General features: G+C 43.3%; 1 protein-coding gene across 3 annotated transcripts in view; it reads right to left on the bottom strand.

Moving 5' to 3' along the window:
- The window catches only part of cpne1 (copine I), a 71,557-nt gene that overhangs the window by 12,200 nt on the left and 37,309 nt on the right, over nt 1–22,048 (bottom strand). Inside the window, exons 1-12 of one of the 3 annotated variants that reach the window (XM_084317596.1) lie at nt 15,450–15,548; nt 14,905–15,033; nt 13,232–13,411; nt 10,703–10,777; nt 9,398–9,469; nt 7,425–7,508; nt 5,218–5,307; nt 4,429–4,527; nt 1,937–2,023; nt 997–1,056; nt 754–887; nt 385–439 (exon numbers count right to left, since the gene is read on the bottom strand). In XM_084317596.1, the coding sequence (XP_084173722.1) occupies nt 385–439; nt 754–887; nt 997–1,056; nt 1,937–2,023; nt 4,429–4,527; nt 5,218–5,307; nt 7,425–7,508; nt 9,398–9,469; nt 10,703–10,777; nt 13,232–13,411; nt 14,905–15,033 (1,065 nt within the window). In that variant the 5' untranslated portion in view covers nt 15,450–15,548. Of the gene's footprint in view, nt 1–384; nt 440–753; nt 888–996; nt 1,057–1,936; nt 2,024–4,428; nt 4,528–4,604; nt 4,701–5,217; nt 5,308–7,424; nt 7,509–9,397; nt 9,470–10,702; nt 10,778–13,231; nt 13,412–14,904; nt 15,034–15,449; nt 15,549–22,048 lie in introns of those variants that run through there. The other 2 variants (XM_084317597.1, XM_084317595.1) reach the window with 2 other exon arrangements.

Raw genomic sequence — 22,048 nt, 5'->3', positions numbered from 1 at the left:
TAGGCCACTTCCATTGCTACACCCCCTTTTAGCCAATGGCTTGAACACACACACACTTGACTTCCATGTCAAATCTCAGCCTCCCATGGTGAAACCTGTGGCCGCTAGAGGGTGGGGACCAACCAACCGACATGTCTACTGTATAGAGCTGCTGGTCGCAGCTAAAAACTAATATTTACCTTTTTCTTATGTTGGTTCTTATATGAAAAGTTCAGTTAATGAACTGCAGATGGGGTGGGGCTCCCTGTTTGTTTACATTTAGATCACTGATCACTGCTTTAAACCAGTTCAACCTGTAGGGTGTTGTGTGTGTGTGTGTGTGTGTGTGTGTGGTGTGTGGTGTGTGGTGTGTGGTGTGTGGTGTGTGTGTGTGTGTGTACTGACCTGGTAATCTGGAGGCAACTTGGCTCCAAAACCAAATGCTGGGAAGAACTTGTCTCTGAGAGAGAGAGAGAGAGCGAGAGAGAGAGAGCGAGAGAGAGAGAGAGAGAGAGAGAGAGAGAGAGACAGAGAAAAACGTTTATTTTTACACTACTGTTTTATGTTTTATTATTCTATTGCAATTATGTGCGAAAAAGAGACAGAGACACACACAGAGAGAGAGAGAGAGAGAGAGAGATGGAGACGGAGAGAGAGAGGGGCTCGAGATGCATAGGGGTTGGAGTGAGAGTAATATGGTAGGAATACCACATACTGGTACAGTAGTACGGTAGTATGGTATAGTATACTAGTAGGTATATGTAGTATATTTACGTGTCGTAGTCCTGGATGACCTGCCCTACAGACCAGGTGGCCGACAGGTACTGGTTCAGACCGTCTGGACTCATGTAATGCAGGGACTCTGGAGAGCGAGGGTCACCATTAGAGCCTGTGAAGTCTATCCCCAACTGCACACACACACACACACAAATGTTACACCGATTGCAACCAGAACGTCATCAGTTGGACAGGTGTGTGTGTGTGTGTGTGTCTGTGTGTGTGTTGATGTTGACTTACAGTGAAGTTAATCTGACAGCCGCCCATCACATAGTCCAGGAAGGTGTACTGGGTCACCAGCTATATAAAAAAAAAAAAAAAAAACACACACACACACACACAATTAGCATGTTGACCACAGAGCAACTCAGTAGAACTCATCTTCAGTCCAGCAACCAGCCACAGGTTTGACGACAGGAGACCTGCTGACTGCCGCTAGGATCTCTGGGTAATGTAGTGTCAATATAGAGTGTGGGCAGTGAAGGGCAGGTAATGTTGTCCAACATATGAAGAAGTAACTGTGGGTAATGGACAGTTACTATTATGCTGCTTTCACATAGCAAAGTCTGTTTCCAACCTGCCAAAGTCTGCAGAAACACAGACCAATAACAAAGTCAATTATTTGAAACAGAAACTATGTCTTCAGGTCACTACTGTTTAACAACATGATGATATTGTTTTCTACTGTTTAACAACATGATCATATTGTTTTCTACTGCGTCTGCACTCTACCGACAATAATGTGATTCTTCCCACTTTTGGTTATGTTTGTGACTCAACTAGCCAATAGCGGCGCGCCGGCGCAGGTCAAAGGTCTTCCACGACATTGTTGATCTGACTTGGTAGCCCGTTCATGTGCTACTCCCCCACCGACATATCCCACACCACGTGAACGAGGCAATTAGTCCTAGGTAACAGTAACCATGGAACTGTAGTTATGTAGCCCTTGGTAACGGTTGTCATGGACTGTGGGTAATGTAGTACTTGGTAAAAGTAACCATGGAACTGTGGTTATGTAGTCCTTGGTAACGGTTGTCATGGAACTATGGTAATGTAGTCCTTGGTAAAAATAATCATGGAACTGTGGGTAATGTAGTCCTTGGTAACGGTTGTCATATAATTGTGGGTAATGCAGTCCTTAGTAGCGGCTGCCATGGAACTGTGGGTAATGTAGTCCTACCTCACAGCTCTTGAAGCTGACCACTCCAGAATTCTTGTAGCTCTTCTTCTTCTTCTGTTTCTCTGCATGGATACAGTCAAACTCCACCTGGGCAGACAGCACACCCTACAGGTCACACTCTGAACTACAAGTCAGCACACCAAACAGACTTCATGTGTCATACTGTAATACTCAATTATACAATCTTGTAATTCACCTTTAATGTTGTTTCTGTATCTGACTAAATCATATTAATTTTATAGGTTATTTTATAGGTTATAGAGATAGGAGAGAAGGTTCTGGTGGGATCTGATCCCAGGCCAGTAGGGGGACATGAGGTTATAGAGATAGGAGAGAAGGTTCTGGTGGGATCTGATCCCAGGCCAGTAGGGGGACATGTGGAGACAGGGGTTTTAATTAACCACTACAACGCCTCTGGACACAGGTTGATTATTCTGATTGGAGCACTGTTTTCTATTCTTTTTTAGTTAGTTGAATGAAGCAATTGTTGGGAGAGGACAGATGTGTGTTTTACCCCCTGGGTTTGGCTGCTATGGCAACACTTCTATCTCTATGACAACACTGTCTACTACTTCTATCTCTATGATAACACTGTCTACTACTTCTATCTCTATGATAACACTGTCTACTACTTCTATATCTATGACAACACTGTCTACTACTTCTATCTCTATGATAACACTGTAGTGTATACTACTTCTATCTCTATGACAACACTGTCTACTACTTCTATCTATGACAACACTGTCTACTACTTCTATCTCTATGATAACACTGTCTACTACTTCTATATCTATGACAACACTGTCTACTACTTCTATCTCTATGATAACACTGTCTACTACTTCTATCTCTATGATAACACTGTCTACTACTTCTATATCTATGACAACACTGTCTACTACTTCTATCTCTATGATAACACTGTAGTGTATACTACTTCTATCTCTATGACAACACTGTCTACTACTTCTATCTCTATGATAACACTGTCTACTACTTCTATCTCTATGATAACACTGTCTACTACTTCTATATCTATGACAACACTGTCTACTACTTCTATCTCTATGATAACACTGTAGTGTATACTACTTCTATCTCTATGACAACACTGTCTACTACTTCTATCTATGACAACACTGTCTACTACTTCTATCTCTATGATAACACTGTCTACTACTTCTATATCTATGACAACACTGTCTACTACTTCTATCTCTATGATAACACTGTCTACTACTTCTATCTCTATGATAACACTGTCTACTACTTCTATATCTATGACAACACTGTCTACTACTTCTATATCTATGACAACACTGACTACTAACACTGTACTACTTCTATCTCTATGACAACACTGTCTAATACTTCTATCTCTATGATAACACTGTAGTGTATACTACTTCTATCTCTATGACAACACTGTCTACTACTTCTATCTATGACAACACTGTCTACTACTTCTATATCTATGACAACACTGACTACTAACACTGTACTACTTCTATCTCTATGACAACACTGTCTAATACTTCTACCTCTATGATAACATTGTCTACTACTTATATCTCTATAATACTGTCTACTACTTCTATCTCTATGACAACACTAGGCTTGTTCGAGATGGATTTCGGTTCGCCTCGAAAGTAGACGAGAGTAGCCGAGTGAAGCCGGGGGAGGAGTTAAAAAGGCGGACACTGCCGATTTCACGAGAGCCTCTCGCCTAGTCTCGCATGGCAGATACGCTTTCACGTCACCACAAACATTACACACCTGTCCAGCTCATTACAATGCGATGGCCGTTTGCAAAATTAGATCAGATTCAAATGTACAGCACACCATATACTGCTATAGTGGAATATACTATTCATATACCATAATGTATACCATCTTGTTGCGCGCTCCTGGCCGCACGCACACACAACACACTGCTGAATAATTCTGTTTTGCATCAATATATATATATGTATACTGTGTATATTGAGGCAAAACAGAATTATATATACAGTATTGAGGCAAAACAGACGACGCATGTGTGTATGTGTGTGTCTGACAGCTTGAAGTTTATCATGATGATATGATGATAACGCATAACATAATAAAGTTTTCAATCAATCAAACGTCTCATAACTCCCTGGCTGTCACGTGGCTGGTGACTGACAACTTTTCTGAGCCAATAGGCTCTTTGCCCGACCATAGCAAGTCGCTTCCCAGCCGGGAGCAGCCGAGTGAGAGGTACTGTGGCGCCTCGCTCTGAATGCTGCTTGTGGCTCGCTCCCGCGGGAGTTCCACGCCTCGCCTCGTCAGATTTTCAGAGCAAGTCGGACAATATTCTAACCGTCATGCAACGCGATTGGCGAGGCAGTAGTGAAACCTGCGCAGATCTGCGTCCGCCTATCCCATCTCGAACAAGCCTACTGTCTAATACGTCTATCTCTTCAGCTACACACAGGAAACAGGAAGTAAAGAGGAGGAAGTGACCTCACCGGAGAGCCGTGTGCCGCTTTCTGCAGCTCTGACACCGTGGCGGTAAAACAGCCAATCAAGTCATGTGACCCATCGCTGTCATAGTCTGAACAGTGGACCTGCAGGAGGAAGAGGAGAGAGGAGAAGAGAAGAGGAAGGAGGAAAAGTGAGAGGGAGGAAAGGAGGCGGCGCTCACCGGGCGATCTTTAGCCGGCAGCAGCTGATTGGTGGAACAGGTGAACTGGCCTATCTCATCTGAGCTGGTGTCTTCATCTTTATCATAACACACAACCTGTCACACACATACACAGGCAGGCACACGTGTGTGTGTGCATACACACACACACACACACACACACACAAAGATGTGGACACACACACACACCAGAATGGACACAGACACACATACATACAGACAAACACACACACATGAAACACAAATGTGCACACATTAACACACACAATAACACCCAAATCTTATCGAAGCCCATATTATCATAGCACACTAACCTGTCTTACACACACACCCCACAATTGACACAGACATACATACAGACAAACACACACACACACACACACACACCGCTATGGACACAGGATAACAAGCTAAGACAAACAAATCAACACACAAGTAAACATAGATAAACATACAGACAGATATGACCAGCCTACAATGTGTGTGTGTGTGTGTGTGTGTGTGTGTGTGTGTGTGTGTGTGTGTGTGTGTGTGTGTGTGTGTGTGTGTGTGTGTGTGTGTGTGTGTGTGTGTGTGTATGTGTGTGTGTGTGTGTGTGTATGTGTGTGTGTACCTTGACAGGCTTGTCCAGGTCACCGCTACAGAAGGTGTGTAGAGGAACAGTGAACTTCTTCCATGAAGGACTGAGGTTGTTCTTCACCACCTAGTGACATCAAACACATGAACCGCTCTGCGTCAGACCGGGAGAGGGTGGTGAGAACCGCCCAACGCATCATCACCGGTACATCACTCCCTGCCCATCTATCCATCACAAGCAGTGTCTGAGGAAGGCACGCAGCATTGTGAAGGACTCCTCTCATCCCAATCACAGACTGTTTGCCCTCCTCCCCTCTGGGAGGCGCTACAGGAACCTCCGCTGCAGGTCGAGCAGACTCAGCACCAGTTTCTCTCCCTCAGCCGTCATCTCCCTGAACTCTGTGCCACATCGATATAGCATATAGACATTTATATTCACTGCATATATATATCCATATCCGTCTGAAAATACCCACATATATAATATAATATATAATTATATATATACGCATATAATCCTTCTATATAGCTGTTTATACACCTGCATATAACCCATACAACTCTGCATGATAGCATGTACAATAATGCTGTATATACTGTATATATATATATTAAAAAAAAACATACATCTGTCTGTATAAACCTGCATAATCCTTTTTACATATCTGTAGATATCCCTTACCTACTCTTACTAGTTACGCTGCTGGCCAGTATGACTTACTACCATAGTGTCTTTATACCTGTATCACTGTACATATCAATACTACTCTGTACATACATCTGATTAGCACTATTACTCAATTTATATATTTTATATCCAGTTCAATCACTTGTACATTGTATATTACTATTGCACTTTAGTATTACATTTGCACTCTGGTTGGATGCCAAACCTCTTTTTCATTGTACTGTACTGACAATAAATTTGAATCGAATCGAATGACTAAAACTAACATTAACTTCACTAACATTAACATTACTAACATTAACATTACTAACACTAACATTACTAACACTTAACATTAACATTACTAACACTAACATTAACATCACTAACACTAACATTAACGTCACTAACATTAACGTCACTAACATTAAAGGAAAACTCCAACATTTTGGGAAATTTGCTTATTTAACATCTTCCCGGAATACGTTTATTTTGTACATTATCTAACGTCAACACGAACCTAAACTAACGCTACAACTAACCTAAAGTTAGTTTAGGTTCGTGTTAACGTTAGATAGTGTACAAAATAAACGTATTCCGCTGCTATAGACGTCGCTCTTTTATTTTGAAAGCCCCCAGAAGGAAGTCATTATATTTGCTTTAGTGACTGTCCGGTTCTGTGTTAGCTCCGGTTAGCTCCGAGCGTCCAGTAGTTAGTAGTATATTATCAATACCAGCCATTGGATTACTGTTTTCTAAATTGGGGAGGCTTTTAATCGTCAAGGTAAGAGGATTTTAAGTCATGGTATCCATAAACTTCAATCGGTTCGGATCCTTTGAATTAATGAGAATGTAAACAAACACGGCTTCCACGTAGAAACCACTGACTGCGCGCAGAGAAGAGTCGTTCGGCAAAAAATTGTTCAGAGTATATCTGTTTAGAAAACGTAATTGTCGAATTCAATTATTTTTTATTTCTCCACGTGGTAAATACACAGGTCACAGCATGTTTACAGGAATGTTTTGGAGTTGTATTTGGAGTGTATTTGGTGACTGTAGGGCAATGTAAGGGAACGTCAGGCTATAAAAAAAAAACCACTTCCAGTGATGAAGCTAAGCTATGCTAACGGAGCGACTGTTCCCTAAGCTAAATGCACGCACAGAGACAAAAAAGGTATGTATCTTCTTGTCTAACTCCAGGGAAGATGTTAAATAAGCTAATTTCCCAAAATGTTGGAGTTTTCCTTTAACATTACTAACATTAACATTACTAACACTAACATTACCATTAATATTACTAACACTAACATTAACATCACTAACATTAACATCACTAACATTAACGTCACTAACATTAACATTACTAACGGACTAGAGTAGCTGTTGTGCTACATGGACCAAAATACCAGAGCCATCCTGGCTGCACCAAAACACTTTGTTCTCAAGAAATCTGCCGTTCAATGAGGAGACAGAGTGGAGGTAATGTAATGTTAATGATTACTATTGATATGGACGTACAGATTGCTAGCTGAGTTGTGCTACATGGACCCAGACAGCACCATAGTGTGAAGGCATACCTCTGTACGGTGCACCAGCTGCCACTTTCCATCGTCTCCTTGTTTAAAGAACTCCAGGAAGGGGTCAGACTTCCCAAACAGGTCCTGACACACACACACACACACACAGGTAAATGTTTAATCCATTGTGATGGCGTTTTATCTAAATTACATTTATAATGCATCAATGTGCCTCACTGCATCACTGAGCACAGGGTGACAGTACTACCTTCCTGGTATTTTATTCTTAGGCTTATTTTATTCTTATTCGTGACTATTGGTTTTGTCTATCCAAATGTCTACTGTAAGCGATTTGTAATGACAAATTTCCCTCGGGATAAATAAAGTATTTCTATTCTATTCTATAGTAGTGCAGCCTATAGCTTGTCATCTCGGACTGCAAATACAACTCACACTGAATGTAGTGTGTGTACACACATACACAAAAAGTAGACACACATGGACGGCACATTCAAATGTAAACTGAATAAGAAAAATGGAAAAAGAGAGAGAGAGAGAAAGAAAAAGAGATGGAAATAGAGATAGAAAGAGATGAAAGAATGGGAAGAAGAAATAAGGGTTGTAGAGAAAAGGTAGGAGAGAGATGGGGGGTGGATGGATGGAAAGATGGATGGTTAGATAGAAAGATGGGTGGAGAAAGTGATGGATGGATGGTTGGAAGGATAGATGGATGTATGATGATTAGATGGATGTATGATGATTAGATGGATGTATGATGTTAGATGGATGTATGAGGTTAGATGGATTAGATGGATGTATGATGGATTAGATGGATGTATGATGGATGTATGATTAGATGGATGTATTATGGTTAGATGGATGTATGATATTAGATGGATGTATGATATTAGATGGATGTATGATGTTAGATAGATTAGATGGATGTATGATGTTAGATGGATGTATGATTCGATGGATGTATGATGTTAGATGGATGTATGATATTAGATGGATGTATATTAGATGGATGTATGATGTTAGATGGATGTATAATATTAGATGGATGTATGATGTTAGATGGATTAGATGGATGTATGATGGTTAGATGGATGTATGATGGTTAGATGGATGTATGATGATTAGATGGATGTATGATGGTTAGATGGATGTATGATGGTTAGATGGATGTATGATGGTTAGATGGATGTATGATGGTTAGATGGATGTATGATGTTAGATGGATTAGATGGATGTATGATGTTAGATGGATTAGATGGATGTATGATGGTTAGATGGATGTATGATGGTTAGATGGATGTATGATGGTTAGATGAATGTATGATGGTTAGATGTAGGGATGCACCGATCCGATATTGGTATTGGCCGCCGATATCAGTAAAATAGCTGGATCGGGTATACATTTTATTTTTATTTTTTAAGATTATTTTTATTTCTTATTAATAATAATAATAAAAAAATAACAAATAACCATTCAGTACATTTATATCTATGTGTTAATTTGTTACATTTAGTTTCACTAAGTTAGGAAAGTAATGTTTAAGTCAAGCCTGATGTTGCCTTGCACAAAAGAATGATCCCAGTCTCTTCCACACAGTGACAGTGAGGCATACAGTTTATTAATTGAATGAATGAAGTTTATTTTCTGTCTTTGTTTACAACAAATCAAAAACACAATTGTGATCCTTTACAATTCTTAAAAACAAAATATATATATAAAGAAATCAAATAATTTTTTTTAACTTTTTTGGAGAAAAGAAAATGGACAATGGGTATTGGATCGGTATCGGTATTGGCCGATACCCAAACCCAGGTATCGGTATCGGGACTGAAAAAGTCGGATCGGTGCATCCCTAGTTAGATGGATGTATGATGGTTAGATGGATGTATGATGGTTAGATGGATGTAGGTGGTTAGATGGATGTAGGTGGTTAGATGGATGTAGGTGGTTAGAAGGGTGGATGGAGAAAAGGATGGATGATGGATGGAGAGAACAGAGAGAGGAGAGGAGTTACCTTCTTGTCCAGGCCTTTAGCTTCCACCACCAACACGATGGCTCTGTTATCCTTAACCTCCTCCGCTGTCACCTACACACACACAGGAGTGGTCATCATCAGCGTACGTGTATACACCGATTCCTTGGCATGACCATCTCCCGGGATTTGAAGTGGGAGCTCAACATCACGGGCCTGCTCAAGAAGGCCCAGGGGTGTGGCCTCCCACACGCTACACTCTCCCCGGTGAGAACCTGCGCGGCCAGGTTGGCCTGCCCCAGGCTGCACATGCGTCGGAGGAAAGCATGTGACAGTCTCCGGTCTCCCGGACCAACAGTAGGGGAAAGTACGCAACAACCAGGAAGGGTGGGATGGGAGAAAAATCGGGAAAAAGGAGGGGAAGAAAGATAATATATATTTATATTAAAAAAAAAAAAAAAAAAAAAAAAAAGGCCCAGGGGAGGATGTTCTTCCTCCGGCAGTTGAACAAATATAAACTGCCGAGGACCATGATGGCCCAATTCTACACGGCCATCATTGAGTCCATCCTCACCCACTCCATCATCTCCTGGTTCCCCGCTGCAGCGGCAAAAGATCTCGCCAAGCTGCAGCGGGTGATTCGCTCCGCGGAGAGGGTGATCGGCTGTCCCCTGCCCTCCCTCAGGTCCCTGCACGACTCCAGGGCGCTGAAGAGGGCGAGGAAGATCATGGCCGACCCCTCCCACCCCGGTCACAGCCTCTTCACCCTGCTCCCCTCTGGGAGAAGGCTGAGGATCCCAAAGGCTGTGAAAGCTCGTCACAGACTGAGCTTCTTCCCCTCAGCCGCCAGGCTGATCAATGCCTCAGGCCCCCCCCCCCCCCCCCTCTGCCCCCAAGTGACACTGGCACAATGACACTGACTGCACTGCACTAGTCATTAGAACTCTGCACTTTATATATATATATATTTTTTTTTATTAATTAATCCTCCACTGCACTGTTTCTTGTCCTGTGTCTGTGTTGGTGTTTGTCGTTTACTGTGAAAAAAAGAAAGGAAAAAATGCATACACTGTAATGCTGCAACAATTACCAATGTGTTTTACACAAATGGCTTAATAAAGGAATCTGAATCTGAAACTAAGACTGAAGACTAAAGTACTGAAGTTAAATATCCCTTTAAAACACTGGCTGAGAATGTTGCTCTGTAGCATGAAACCAAGATTATTAAACATGATTACTCTTACCTGTCCTGACATCATGCTGTACCTGCCCTCATACTGTACATGTCCTGTCATCATACTGTACCTGTCATCATGCTACACACACACACACACACAGGCTACGTACAGTGATGGTTCCTTTGCCAGCTGGCTTGCCTTTCTTCAGCTGCAGAGGTCTGGTCACAGTTTTACTGGCAACAATCTGAAAGACACAGTAGTTTACTGAGACCAGTTGTAGTTTTAGTCAGTCGGTCAGCCGGTCAGTTTTTCAGTCTATGTTAATTGAATGAAGTAATATAGTAACATTAACATTATGTTAGTTAATGTTGAAGTGTCACTGAGGACATTAACAGGTTCAGTTATTTCTCAGAACCATCCATGCTGTTCTTCATACTGGATGCATGCAGCTCCAACTCAGTAAACACTGAAACCTGTACAAGCCCTGGAGTAAACACTGAAACCTGTACAAGCCCTGGAGTAAACACTGAAACCTGTACAAGCCCTGGAGTAAACACTGAAACCTGTACAAGCCCTGGAGTAAACATGTCTGAAACCTGTACAAGCCCTGGAGTAAACACTGAAACCTGTACAGGCCCTGCAGTAAACACTGAAACCTGTACAAGCCCTGGAGTAAACACTGAAACCTGTACAAGCCCTGGAGTAAACACTGAAACCTGTACAAGCCCTGGAGTAAACACTGAAACCTGTACAAGCCCTGGAGTAAACACTGAAACCTGTACAAGCCCTGGAGTAAACACGTCTGAAACCTGTACAAGCCCTGGAGTAAACACTGAAACCTGTACAAGCCCTGGAGTAAACACTGAAACCTGTACAAGCCCTGGAGTAAACACGTCTGAAACCTACTCCACAGTGCACCCAAAGTAGGTTTCAGTGTTTACTTCAGGGTTTGTACAGTACAGTACATACTGGGGTGCGACTCATGATTCAGAATTAGCTTTTTAATCAATTCATGGATCCATCCATTCATTTAATCTTAATCCATTTTACGGTAATGAGGTGTTTGGTCCAGGGTTTCCGTTGTCCGGTAATTACCGTTTTTTTACCGGGAAAATCTGTTGAAGTCCGACATATTTAAATCTCTCCGGTCATAATGTCCTGTGAAAATAATTCCCTCTAAGCACAATTTGTATTAAAATAGGCTAAAATTAAATAGCGTGAAACAGTCTATACTCAAATAAAAGGAACTTGGAACTTGGAATAACCGCGCTCAGAACATCTATCAACACTTTTTTTTAAGCTCCGGCCAAAATGCGTGGTGACGTGTTGACCAATTTCGGAGGGGGATCCCAATGATATATCAATAAAAACGTACCGTCAGTTCATGTCCAAGGGATATGTTCAGTTCACGCGCACAGCAAGTTTCACCATGTCCTGGCATTTTTAACCAATGGAGAAAGAGAGATTTCCCTATTGTTTTTCTTATATGAATTATTCAACCTACGTTAATAAAACATACCTGGTGATCAACTACAGTTTGCTGTGAACATTATGATATGTGTGTAGTGTTCTGATACAACGATTATTGGTGAAGCGATGTCGAGATCAATTTGGGGTGCGACAGCTGCTGCAGCGCGACCTGTGGTTTTGCTGATGAGAATGGCGGACGGGAGCTGCAGCTGGATTAGCGTATCGCTTCGTTGGGAGGCGGAGATAGTTATTGGATTCAGCAAATCATGCAACATTTAGATTTCAGTGAACCCCACATGATAATGTTGCCGTCTCAGTAGTGCCAAATTTCTCAGTTGTTCGCTTGATATAATTAATACAAATGTCCAATATAACGGAATTCGTTAGCTCATAAAAATTTGATTATAACAGACTGCTGTTTAATGTCGGGCCGACTGCCCACATTCGCCTATTTGATTTCAAGTCGGCAGCAGCACGTGAGGACTTATTTTATTTGGAATATAATGTATACGCAAAAGTAGCCTAGTTTTAAGTTAAAATATTATAAATCTACATGCCTTGAGGATGTCATTCTTCATATAGCCTGCCTATAAAAAAAAATTTTGTATCCACTTTTTCTCCCATTTTTTCTATATTTTCTCCCATCCCAATTTTTTCGTATCATCCAATTCAACCCTCCCCTGTCACGAACGCTGTTTCTTGCCTCCCACAAGCCGGCTGCAATGTGGACTAAGTCATACATAGCACAAGTCCCCTCCGGTACTTGAGGTAACAGCAGTCGCATCTTTTCACCTGCGCAGCTCGATCTCTCAGTGGCGAGGAGTAACGCGTGGGAGGCTCACGCTGCCCCCGACACTTCCTGATTCTACTGCGCAGGCGCACCAACCAACCTGTAGGAGTCGCTGTCCACAACGCCCGATCCCCACCCATCAGTTTCCCACCCCCTAATACGGCCAATGTGTATTAGTATGAACGACCAGCTAAACTGAAAGCAATGTGGAGCGCTGGGCTCGAACAGGCAAGCCCAGCGTCTCCGTCATTCGTGGCGAGCGCCTTGCCCACTACGCCACGTAGCCGCCCCTGCCTATCAATTGTTTTTAAGCTCAATAAACTCTGACCGGAATTTGTCCGGGAGATTGAAATCTTGCAGGACACGCAGACCAGCACCAATATTTTCTAACGGAAACCCTGGTTTGGTCGTTGGCTTTAGTCTGTCTGGTTTAACTACCTGTCCCAGCGTGAGCTCCGTCCCCCCGAGGAAGTCGTCGTCGCCGAGGTCAGAAGACTTGTTGTCGATGTCATAGATCCCAAGCTTCAGCTTCTGGACCGTCTCAAAGTGGTAGTCCAGCCTCAGACGCTTACTGAAGGACGGGTCCTGACAGTTCTTCACCTGCTCTGTTCGATCCAACTAGAGAGAGAGAGAGAGAGAGAGAGAGAGAGAGAGAGAGAGAGAGAGGGAGAGAGGTAGGAATGGTGGAGAAAAGAGAAGGATGGAGGGAGGGCAGAAAGAAGGGAGGGCAAGAGAGAGAACAGTGATATAAAGAGTGAGAAAAGAGGAGAGGGTGAGAGAGAGAGAATAGAGATGGGGAGGGGGATAGGGAGGAAGAGGGGAGAGAGAGGGGGAGGGGGAGCTTTGTGTTACAGTCAGTCCAGTCTTATGGGTGCTCTGATGCTGTGTGGTTAGAGAGGGTGCTCTGAGGGTGTGGGTGCTCTGAGGCTGTGTGGTTAGAGAGGGTGCTCTGAGGCTGTGTGGTTAGAGAGGGTGCTCTGAGGGTGTGGGTGCTCTGAGGCTGTGTGGTTAGAGAGGGTGCTCTGAGGCTGTGTGGTTAGAGAGGGTGCTCTGAGGGTGTGTGGTTAGAGAGGGTGCTCTGAGGGTGTGTGGTTAGAGAGGGTGCTCTGAGGCTGTGTGGTTAGAGAGGGTGCTCTGAGGGTGTGTGGTTAGAAAGTACAGTCTATGTGTATAATATCATTATTACTGTGGATTATCATTATTACTCAGTAGTATTCATGTATATATATACTCCAGTTTAATCACCTGTACACTGTATATTGTTATTGCACTATTGTTACATTTGTACTCTGGTTAGATGCCAAACGTATTTTCGTTGTACTGTATTTGTGCTGTATAATGATAACACATTTTAGTCTAAAGAAACTACAGATGTTTCTTGGGGCGCTTGCTATGTGGTAATACTAGGATCAAGCTCCCCTCTACATATACATTACAGAGGACACATGCTAACACTATAAGTACAACTAGAGCAGTGTTTAGTGACTATGTGTGTGTGTGTGTGTGTGTGTGTGTGTGTGTGTGTGTGTGTAGGTGTGTGTGTGTGTACAGGTGTCTATCACGACACAGGAATGAACTCTATCACTACACAGGAATGGTGGACTCTATTTCTATCACTACACAGGAATGGACTATTTCTATCACTACACAGGAATGGACTCTCTCTCTATCACTACACAGGAATGGACTATTTCTATCACTACACAGGAATGGACTCTCTCTCTCTATCACTACACAGGAATGGACTCTCTCGCTCAGTCTCTACACACCTACCTCCATCCAATGACCATCTGCTGTGCTCTGCAGTAACACACACACACTGTGGGTGAGACTTAGAACAAAGACCACACACACACACATCCGCACACATACTCTCTCTCTCTCTCTCTACCGTACTCATGCACACACTCTCTCTTTCTACCGTACTCATGCACACATGTCTCTCTCTCTATATATAGGCCTATAGTCTTATAGCCTTAGACTCTCTCGCTCTACCCTATGCAGCACGCACACATACTCATTCTCTCTCTCTCATATATATATATATATGTACAGTAGGCATAGTCTCTTTCACTCTCTCTCCACACACACTTTCTCTCTCTCTCTCTTACCTCAGTCCAGTGGTCATCTCCAGTGCTCTGCAGTAAGACACACAGGGGGTCCGATTTAGAGCCAATATCCTTATCTAGGAGGCTGCAGCAGGAGATGGTCAGCTCTATCTTGGACACACAGTCTGCCATCTGAGAGAGAGAGAGAGAGAGAGAGAGAGAGAGAGAGAGAGAGAGAGAGAGAGAGAGAGAGAGAGAGAGAGAGAGGGGGGGGGGGCGTAAATAGTTACGTCAGTTTTCGTTACGCTCGGGTGAAAGGTATCGGAATAGCGGTTTATATATATTGAAATGTGAAACACCGCGGTTACAAATAACAACCAATGATGACTGTAGAGGAAAAACGGCGACACTAAAATAATATAATAAATTAGTCCGATGATTAATTCAACTGAACAACATCACAATTCAACCGTTTCAGAAGCAGGACGGATTAGATTAGAGCCCTAACGCCCACAAAGCCGATTACACACATTATAATAAACACACAGTTACCTAATCGAAACACATCATGATAATAACAACGTTAAAAACGTGCATAACTTAGTTACCTTCAGAGCGCCTCACTATGGCCTGATATAGAACAGAAGTTTGTTAAAACAACGTCGTTACTGAACTTCCCTGTCGGTGCTCGGTGGTTGTAATAAAAGGTGTGGCAGAATGGAAACTAGAAACTAGACGCCCTCCTTCACCCATTGGGTGAAAAGCCACGGGAGACCCGTTTCAATTGGACACGAGGCCCGTCACTCGCGAACACCGGAAGCGAGTCTCGCTCTCTCTCTCTCTCTATTTCCTCGCTTTTAACGTCGAAATACTTTAGAGTTTAGACAATTACATAATCCATATTTCGATTTCCTTTCCGTTCTATCTTCCTGTCACAAAAGACAATGGGGGGGACCCTGATGTAAACAAGACGAAAGTCTTTCTCTGGTCTGCATCCCCGAAACAATTGTGTATATTGAGCCGTACTGTATTGTACCCATTCTGCAATCTGTTAAATAAAGGTTTCAACCAATCAATCAAACAGGAACAGTGATGTTCTTATCCAGAGTAGAATACGATAGAGGCAGGGATTCCTGAACTAAAGCAGCATCACAGAGAGAAATAGCATCACAGAGAGAACAATGTGACTGCATCACTTCTCACCACACAAGATGAAACAACTCAGAACGACTGGAGCAAAAGTAGATTGCAGTCATTCAAAGCACTCAGCTGCAGACTATGCAAAACAACAGGCAAATGTGAAGATAAAACAAATGCTTTAAGGGTTCAGTAAGTATGTACGTGTGTTAGTACATCAGGTAACAACCTAGAGAACACACAGGAGCATGAAAGAGGAGACATTAGTTGAGGGGGTGCGCAGCAGCACAGACCGGTCTCGTCTCCGGGTCATAGTCTGGCATTTCTACACTGGGCGTCGGCCAGAGGGGCCGCCTCTCCCTACAAAACCGGCTCTCTCTCTCTCATTATACTCATATATTATTTTTATTTAAGTATATTTTTCTTGTTGGCAGTTTATCTGTTGCTTGAATTGCTTCTATTCAACTTCTTCTAACTCTGCCCCCCCCCACCACCACATTGAGATCATTACTTGTTTACGGTTTATTTGTTAGATAATTATTATACATATTGGATCACATTTCCTGTGACAAGATGGCATCCAATGTAATAAAAAAAAGTCAACCAACGAACTAGATTCTTGTACCGGATCTCCTCTCTGGTAAACAAGAATACCCTGAAGACTCTGGCAGGAGCACTCATTCAAGGGTACTACGACTATGCGTGCACCTCATGGTACCAAAGCACCTCAAAGGCGCTTAAAACAAAATTACAAACATCACAAAACAAACTGGTCAGACTACTACTTGACCTGAACCCCAGAACCCACCTCACCCCTGCCCACTTTGACAACCTAGGATGGCTTAGAGTAGACGACAGAGTACAGCAACTTGCAATGGGCCTGGTCTACAAGATACACTATATGACCGGGGTACCCATGTACATGTCAAAATACTTCCCAAAGGTCAGTGAATACCACAACCACTACACCAGAGGAAGCTCAACAAATCATGTAAAACCCAGATTCGGCTCAAACAAGGGACTAAACACGTTTCGCAATTATGCCACAACAATGTGGAACGCCCTACCCAAAGCTGTAAAGGAATGTGAATCACTACCCACATTCAAAACCGCTCTTAAAGAGCACCTACGGGAGGCTGCAATTCGAAACTGGCCACCGTAAATGCCCAAAACCCCCACCACCTCCTAATAGACAGTCTCCTCCCCACCGCATGTATATATTCCCTCCCCACCGTATGTATATTTCTCTCCCACCCACCCACCCCCTCCTAATGTACAGTCCCCTCCCCATCATATGTATATACTCTGTCAGGATCTAGGGGTAACAGTACTGCATATTTGAATACCGTTATGTCACAAATGTATCAGTACTAAATACCTATATGTCCCTATGCCATAAATGTCATGTATGTTGTGTATGTCATAAATGTCTATATGAATTGAAAATGGGGGACCCTGATGGAAACAAGACAAACGTCTTTCTCTGGTCTGCATCCCCTTAACAATTGTATGTATTGAGCCGTACTGTATTGTACCCATTCTGCAATCTGTTAAATAAAGTTTTCATTCATTCATACATTACTGTAATAGTTTATTTGTAAGATAATACATACATTACTGTAATGCTGTTTATTTGAGATAATAAATAATGACTAATGCTGTTTATTTGTTAGATAATACATACATTACTGTAATGCTGTTTATTTGTGAGATAATACATACATTACTGTAATGCTGTTTATTTGTGAGATAATACATACATTACTGTAATGCTGTTTATTTGTGAGATAATACATACATTACTGTAATGCTGTTTATTTGTGAGATAATACATACATTACTGTAATGCTGTTTATTTGTGAGATAATAATACATACATGACTGTAATGTTTGTGAGATAATATTACATACATTACTGTAATGCTTTTTGTGAGATAATAATACATGTATACATTATGTTACGAACAGCTCTGGCAAACCACTCAACAAGAACCACTTGAAACCCTAATCAAACGCAGGAAATGGGGCTGGATTGGACACACACCCTGAGAAAAACATCCTCCAACACAACCAGGCAGGCCTTAACCTGGAACCCACAGGGGTAGAGAAAGCCAGGAAGACCCAGAAACAGCTGGAGAAGGTCTGTCGAGGCGGATCTCAAGGAAGAAAGAACATCATGGAAGGAAGCAGAGAAAATCGCCCAACACCGAACCAGCAAAACAGAGTTCATGAATGACCTATGCTCCCCAAAGAGCAAAAGGGTTTAAGTCAAGTCACATTATGTTACATGTGGACAGGGGTCCGTCTATGTCCTGGCACAGTGCTACCGTAGTGTGGAGAGGGTCTGTCTATGTCCTGGCACAGTGCTAACGTAGTGTGGACATGGGTCTGTCTATGTCCTGGCACAGCACTACCGTAGTGTGGACATGGGTCTGTCTATGTCCTGGCACAGCGCTAACGTAGTGTGGACATGGGTCTGTCTATGTCCTGGCACAGCACTACCGTAGTGTGGACATGGGTCTGTCTATGTCCTGGCACAGTGCTAACGTAGTGTGGACAGGGGTCTGTCTATGTCCTGGGCTGGCACAGCACTAAAGTAGTGGGGGTCATCCCCATGTTCCCCGGGTTCTATGTTCCCCGATTGATTGATTGATTGATTGATTGATTGATTGAACATTTTATTAATGTCTGCCTTGTTTCGAACTGGTTAAGCGTGGCGACTCTTTCGAAGTTGGTTAAGGTTAGAGTTTGGAATCAGGGCTGGTGGTCTTATCCATAGATATATATAGAACACTAGATAGCTTGCCCGCGCTGCCGGCCAATGGAGAGCGTCGTCACTGAACCGCCGCCATCTTGGGAGAGTCAGCCTTGAGTGAGAGTGAGTGAGCTGCACAGACAAAAATACTCATAACTCGCTGAAATATTGACGGATTTACAAACGGTTTGGTTTATTACAAGCATTATTAACGTGGCTATGATTCAAGCGGTTTGTAAAAAAAAACATCTTTAAACATTTTCTTTTTTATAAGTATGCAGTATCATAACTACATATTTGATGTTTATAGCAAACCAACCCGTTTGTAAATCAGTCAATATTTCAGCGAGTTATGAGTATTTTTGTCTGTGCAGCTCACTCACTCTCACTCAAGGCTGACCCTCCCAAGATGGCGGCGGTTCAGTGACGCTGGTGACTCCGCCTTAAGCTATCTAGTGTTCTATATATATCTATGGTCTTATCGCCCTGCTCTAAAGATAAACTCTAAGCATAACCGACTATCTATCGCTACCGGGGAACATAGGACCCGGGGAACATAGACGACATGCTCCCAAGTAGTGTGGAGAGGGTCTGTCTATGTCCTGGCACAGCGCTAACGTAGTGTGGAGAGGATCTGTCTATGTCCTGGCACAGTGCTAACGTAGTGTGGAGAGGATCTGTCTATGTCCTGGCACAGCGCTAACGTAGTGTGGAGAGGATCTGTCTATGTCCTGGCACAGCGCTAACGTAGTGTGGAGAGGGTCTGTCTATGTCCTGGCACAGTGCTAACGTAGTGTGGAGAGGGTCTGTCTATGTCCTGGCACAGTGCTAACGTAGTGTGGAGAGGGTCTATGTCCTGGCACAGCGCTAACGTAGTGTGGAGATGGGTCTGTCTATGTCCTGGCACAGTGCTAACGTAGTGTGGACATGGGTCTGTCTATGTCCTGGCACAGTGCTACCGTAGTGTGGAGATGGGTCTGTCTATGTCCTGGCACAGTGCTAACGTAGTGTGGAGATGGGTCTGTCTATGTCCTGGCACAGTGCTACCGTAGTGTGGAGAGGGTCTGTCTATGTCCTGGCACAACACTAACGTAGTGTGGAGAGGGTCTGTCTATGTCCTGGCACAACACTAACGTAGTGTGGAGAGGGTCTGTCTATGTCCTGGCACAGTGCTAACGTAGTGTGGAGAGGGTCTGTCTATGTCCTGGCACAGCGCTAACGTAGTGTGGAGAGGATCTGTCTATGTCCTGGCACAGTGCTACCGTAGTGTGGACATGGGTCTGTCTATGTCCTGGCACAGTGCTACCGTAGTGTGGACATGGGTCTGTCTAATGTCCTGGCACAGCGCTAACGTAGTGTGGACATGGGTCTGTCTATGTCCTGGCACAGTGCTAACGTAGTGTGGAGATGGGTCTGTCTATGTCCTGGCACAGTGCTAACGTAGTGTGGAGATGGGTCTGTCTATGTCCTGGCACAGTGCTAACGTAGTGTGGAGATGGGTCTGTCTATGTCCTGGCACAGTGCTACCGTAGTGTGGAGAGGGTCTGTCTATGTCCTGGCACAGCGCTACCGTAGTGTGGAGAGGGTCTGTCTATGTCCTGGCACAGTGCTACCGTAGTGTGGACATGGGTCTGTCTATGTGCTGGCACAGCGCTACCGTAGTGTGGACATGGGTCTGTCTATGTGCTGGCACAGCGCTACCGTAGTGTGGACATGGGTCTGTCTATGTCCTGGCACAGCGCTACCGTAGTGTGGACATGGGTCTGTCTATGTGCTGGCACAGCACTACCGTAGTGTGGAGAGGGTCTGTCTATGTCCTGGCACAGCGCTACCGTAGTGTGGACATGGGTCTGTCTATGTCCTGGCACAGCGCTACCGTAGTGTGGAGAGGGTCTGTCTATGTCCTGGCACAGCGCTACCGTAGTGTGGACATGGGTCTGTCTATGTGCTGGCACAGCGCTACCGTAGTGTGGAGAGGGTCTGTCTATGTGCTGGCACAGCGCTACCGTAGTGTGGACATGGGTCTGTCTATGTGCTGGCACAGCGCTACCGTAGTGTGGACATGGGTCTGTCTATGTGCTGGCACAGCGCTACCGTAGTGTGGACATGGGTCTGTCTATGTGCTGGCACAGCGCTACCGTAGTGTGGACATGGGTCTGTCTATGTGCTGGCACAGCGCTACCGTAGTGTGGACATGGGTCTGTCTATGTGCTGGCACAGCGCTACCGTAGTGTGGAGAGGGTCTGTCTATTAGAGCCATATGGAATCCGCGATCACGGAATTGCGGACGGAATCGCGGAATTGAGCAATAAAAATGGAATCAACTATAAAAAAAATAAACAATTTTTTTTTTATACTTTTATGTTGTGGGACTTGTACAGCACTTTGTTCAACTTTGTCAGTGCTGTAAAGTTTAAACATTTTTTTTTTTTTTTTACTTTTTTTTTTAGCGTTTATCGCTTTTCTGGTCAAGCATGACCGACAGAAACAGGTTGAAATGGGATGTAGAGCAGGGGAAGACATTCTGAGAAATGACGGCGGGTCCGGGAATCGAACTCGTGTCCCCCAGATCCGTGACGAGCACGGTTTTCCCCGACGCAGAAATAGCGCCGAGATATGCGGTGAGCTACGGGAGCTCCCCAAGTTTAAACCTTTTTAAATCTTAGACAAACAAAACACTTTGCTTTCATGAAATATTGTAAGCCGTCATTTGAGGCTTTATAAAAGCAGCACAATGAACACAAATCTGTCAGTGCCGAGTCCGACCTCATCTTAAATAACAAACAGCATTGCTTGTTGTAGTTAACAAAGAGAGGCAGAGTTGATTTTGCAAAAATATATATATATAATCCTTTTTTTTTTTTTTTTTTTTTTAATAATAATAATAATCAAATTTTATTTTTATATTCCCATGTCCATCGAACGAAGCTTCGAAGCTTCAAAGTATTTAAGACAGCCCTATTAAATGGACTGTTATATCTTATTAAATTGTGGACATTTATTCATTCCCACTTATTAGACACTATTTCTGATGGTAAAATGAGCGTACAAAGCAAAATACAGAATTCTGAAATATTAAAACGGAAAAAACAGAATTTGGAAAAAAATAAAATGGAATTTGGAAAAAAATAAAACGGATTTCATATGGCTCTACTGTCTATGTCCTGGCACAGTGCTAACGTAGTGTGGACATGGGTCCGTCTATGTCCTGGCACAGCGCTACCGTAGTGTGTACAGGGGTCTGTCTATGTCCTGGGCTGGCACAGCACTAAAGTAGTGGGGGTCATCCCCATGTTCCCCGGGTTCTATGTTCCC

Source organism: Notolepis coatsorum, assembly GCF_963971535.1.
Source record: "Notolepis coatsorum genome assembly, chromosome: 6".
NCBI classification, from domain to species: Eukaryota; Metazoa; Chordata; class Actinopteri; order Aulopiformes; family Paralepididae; genus Notolepis; species Notolepis coatsorum.
This window is presented reverse-complemented; position numbering and strand designations above follow the sequence as displayed.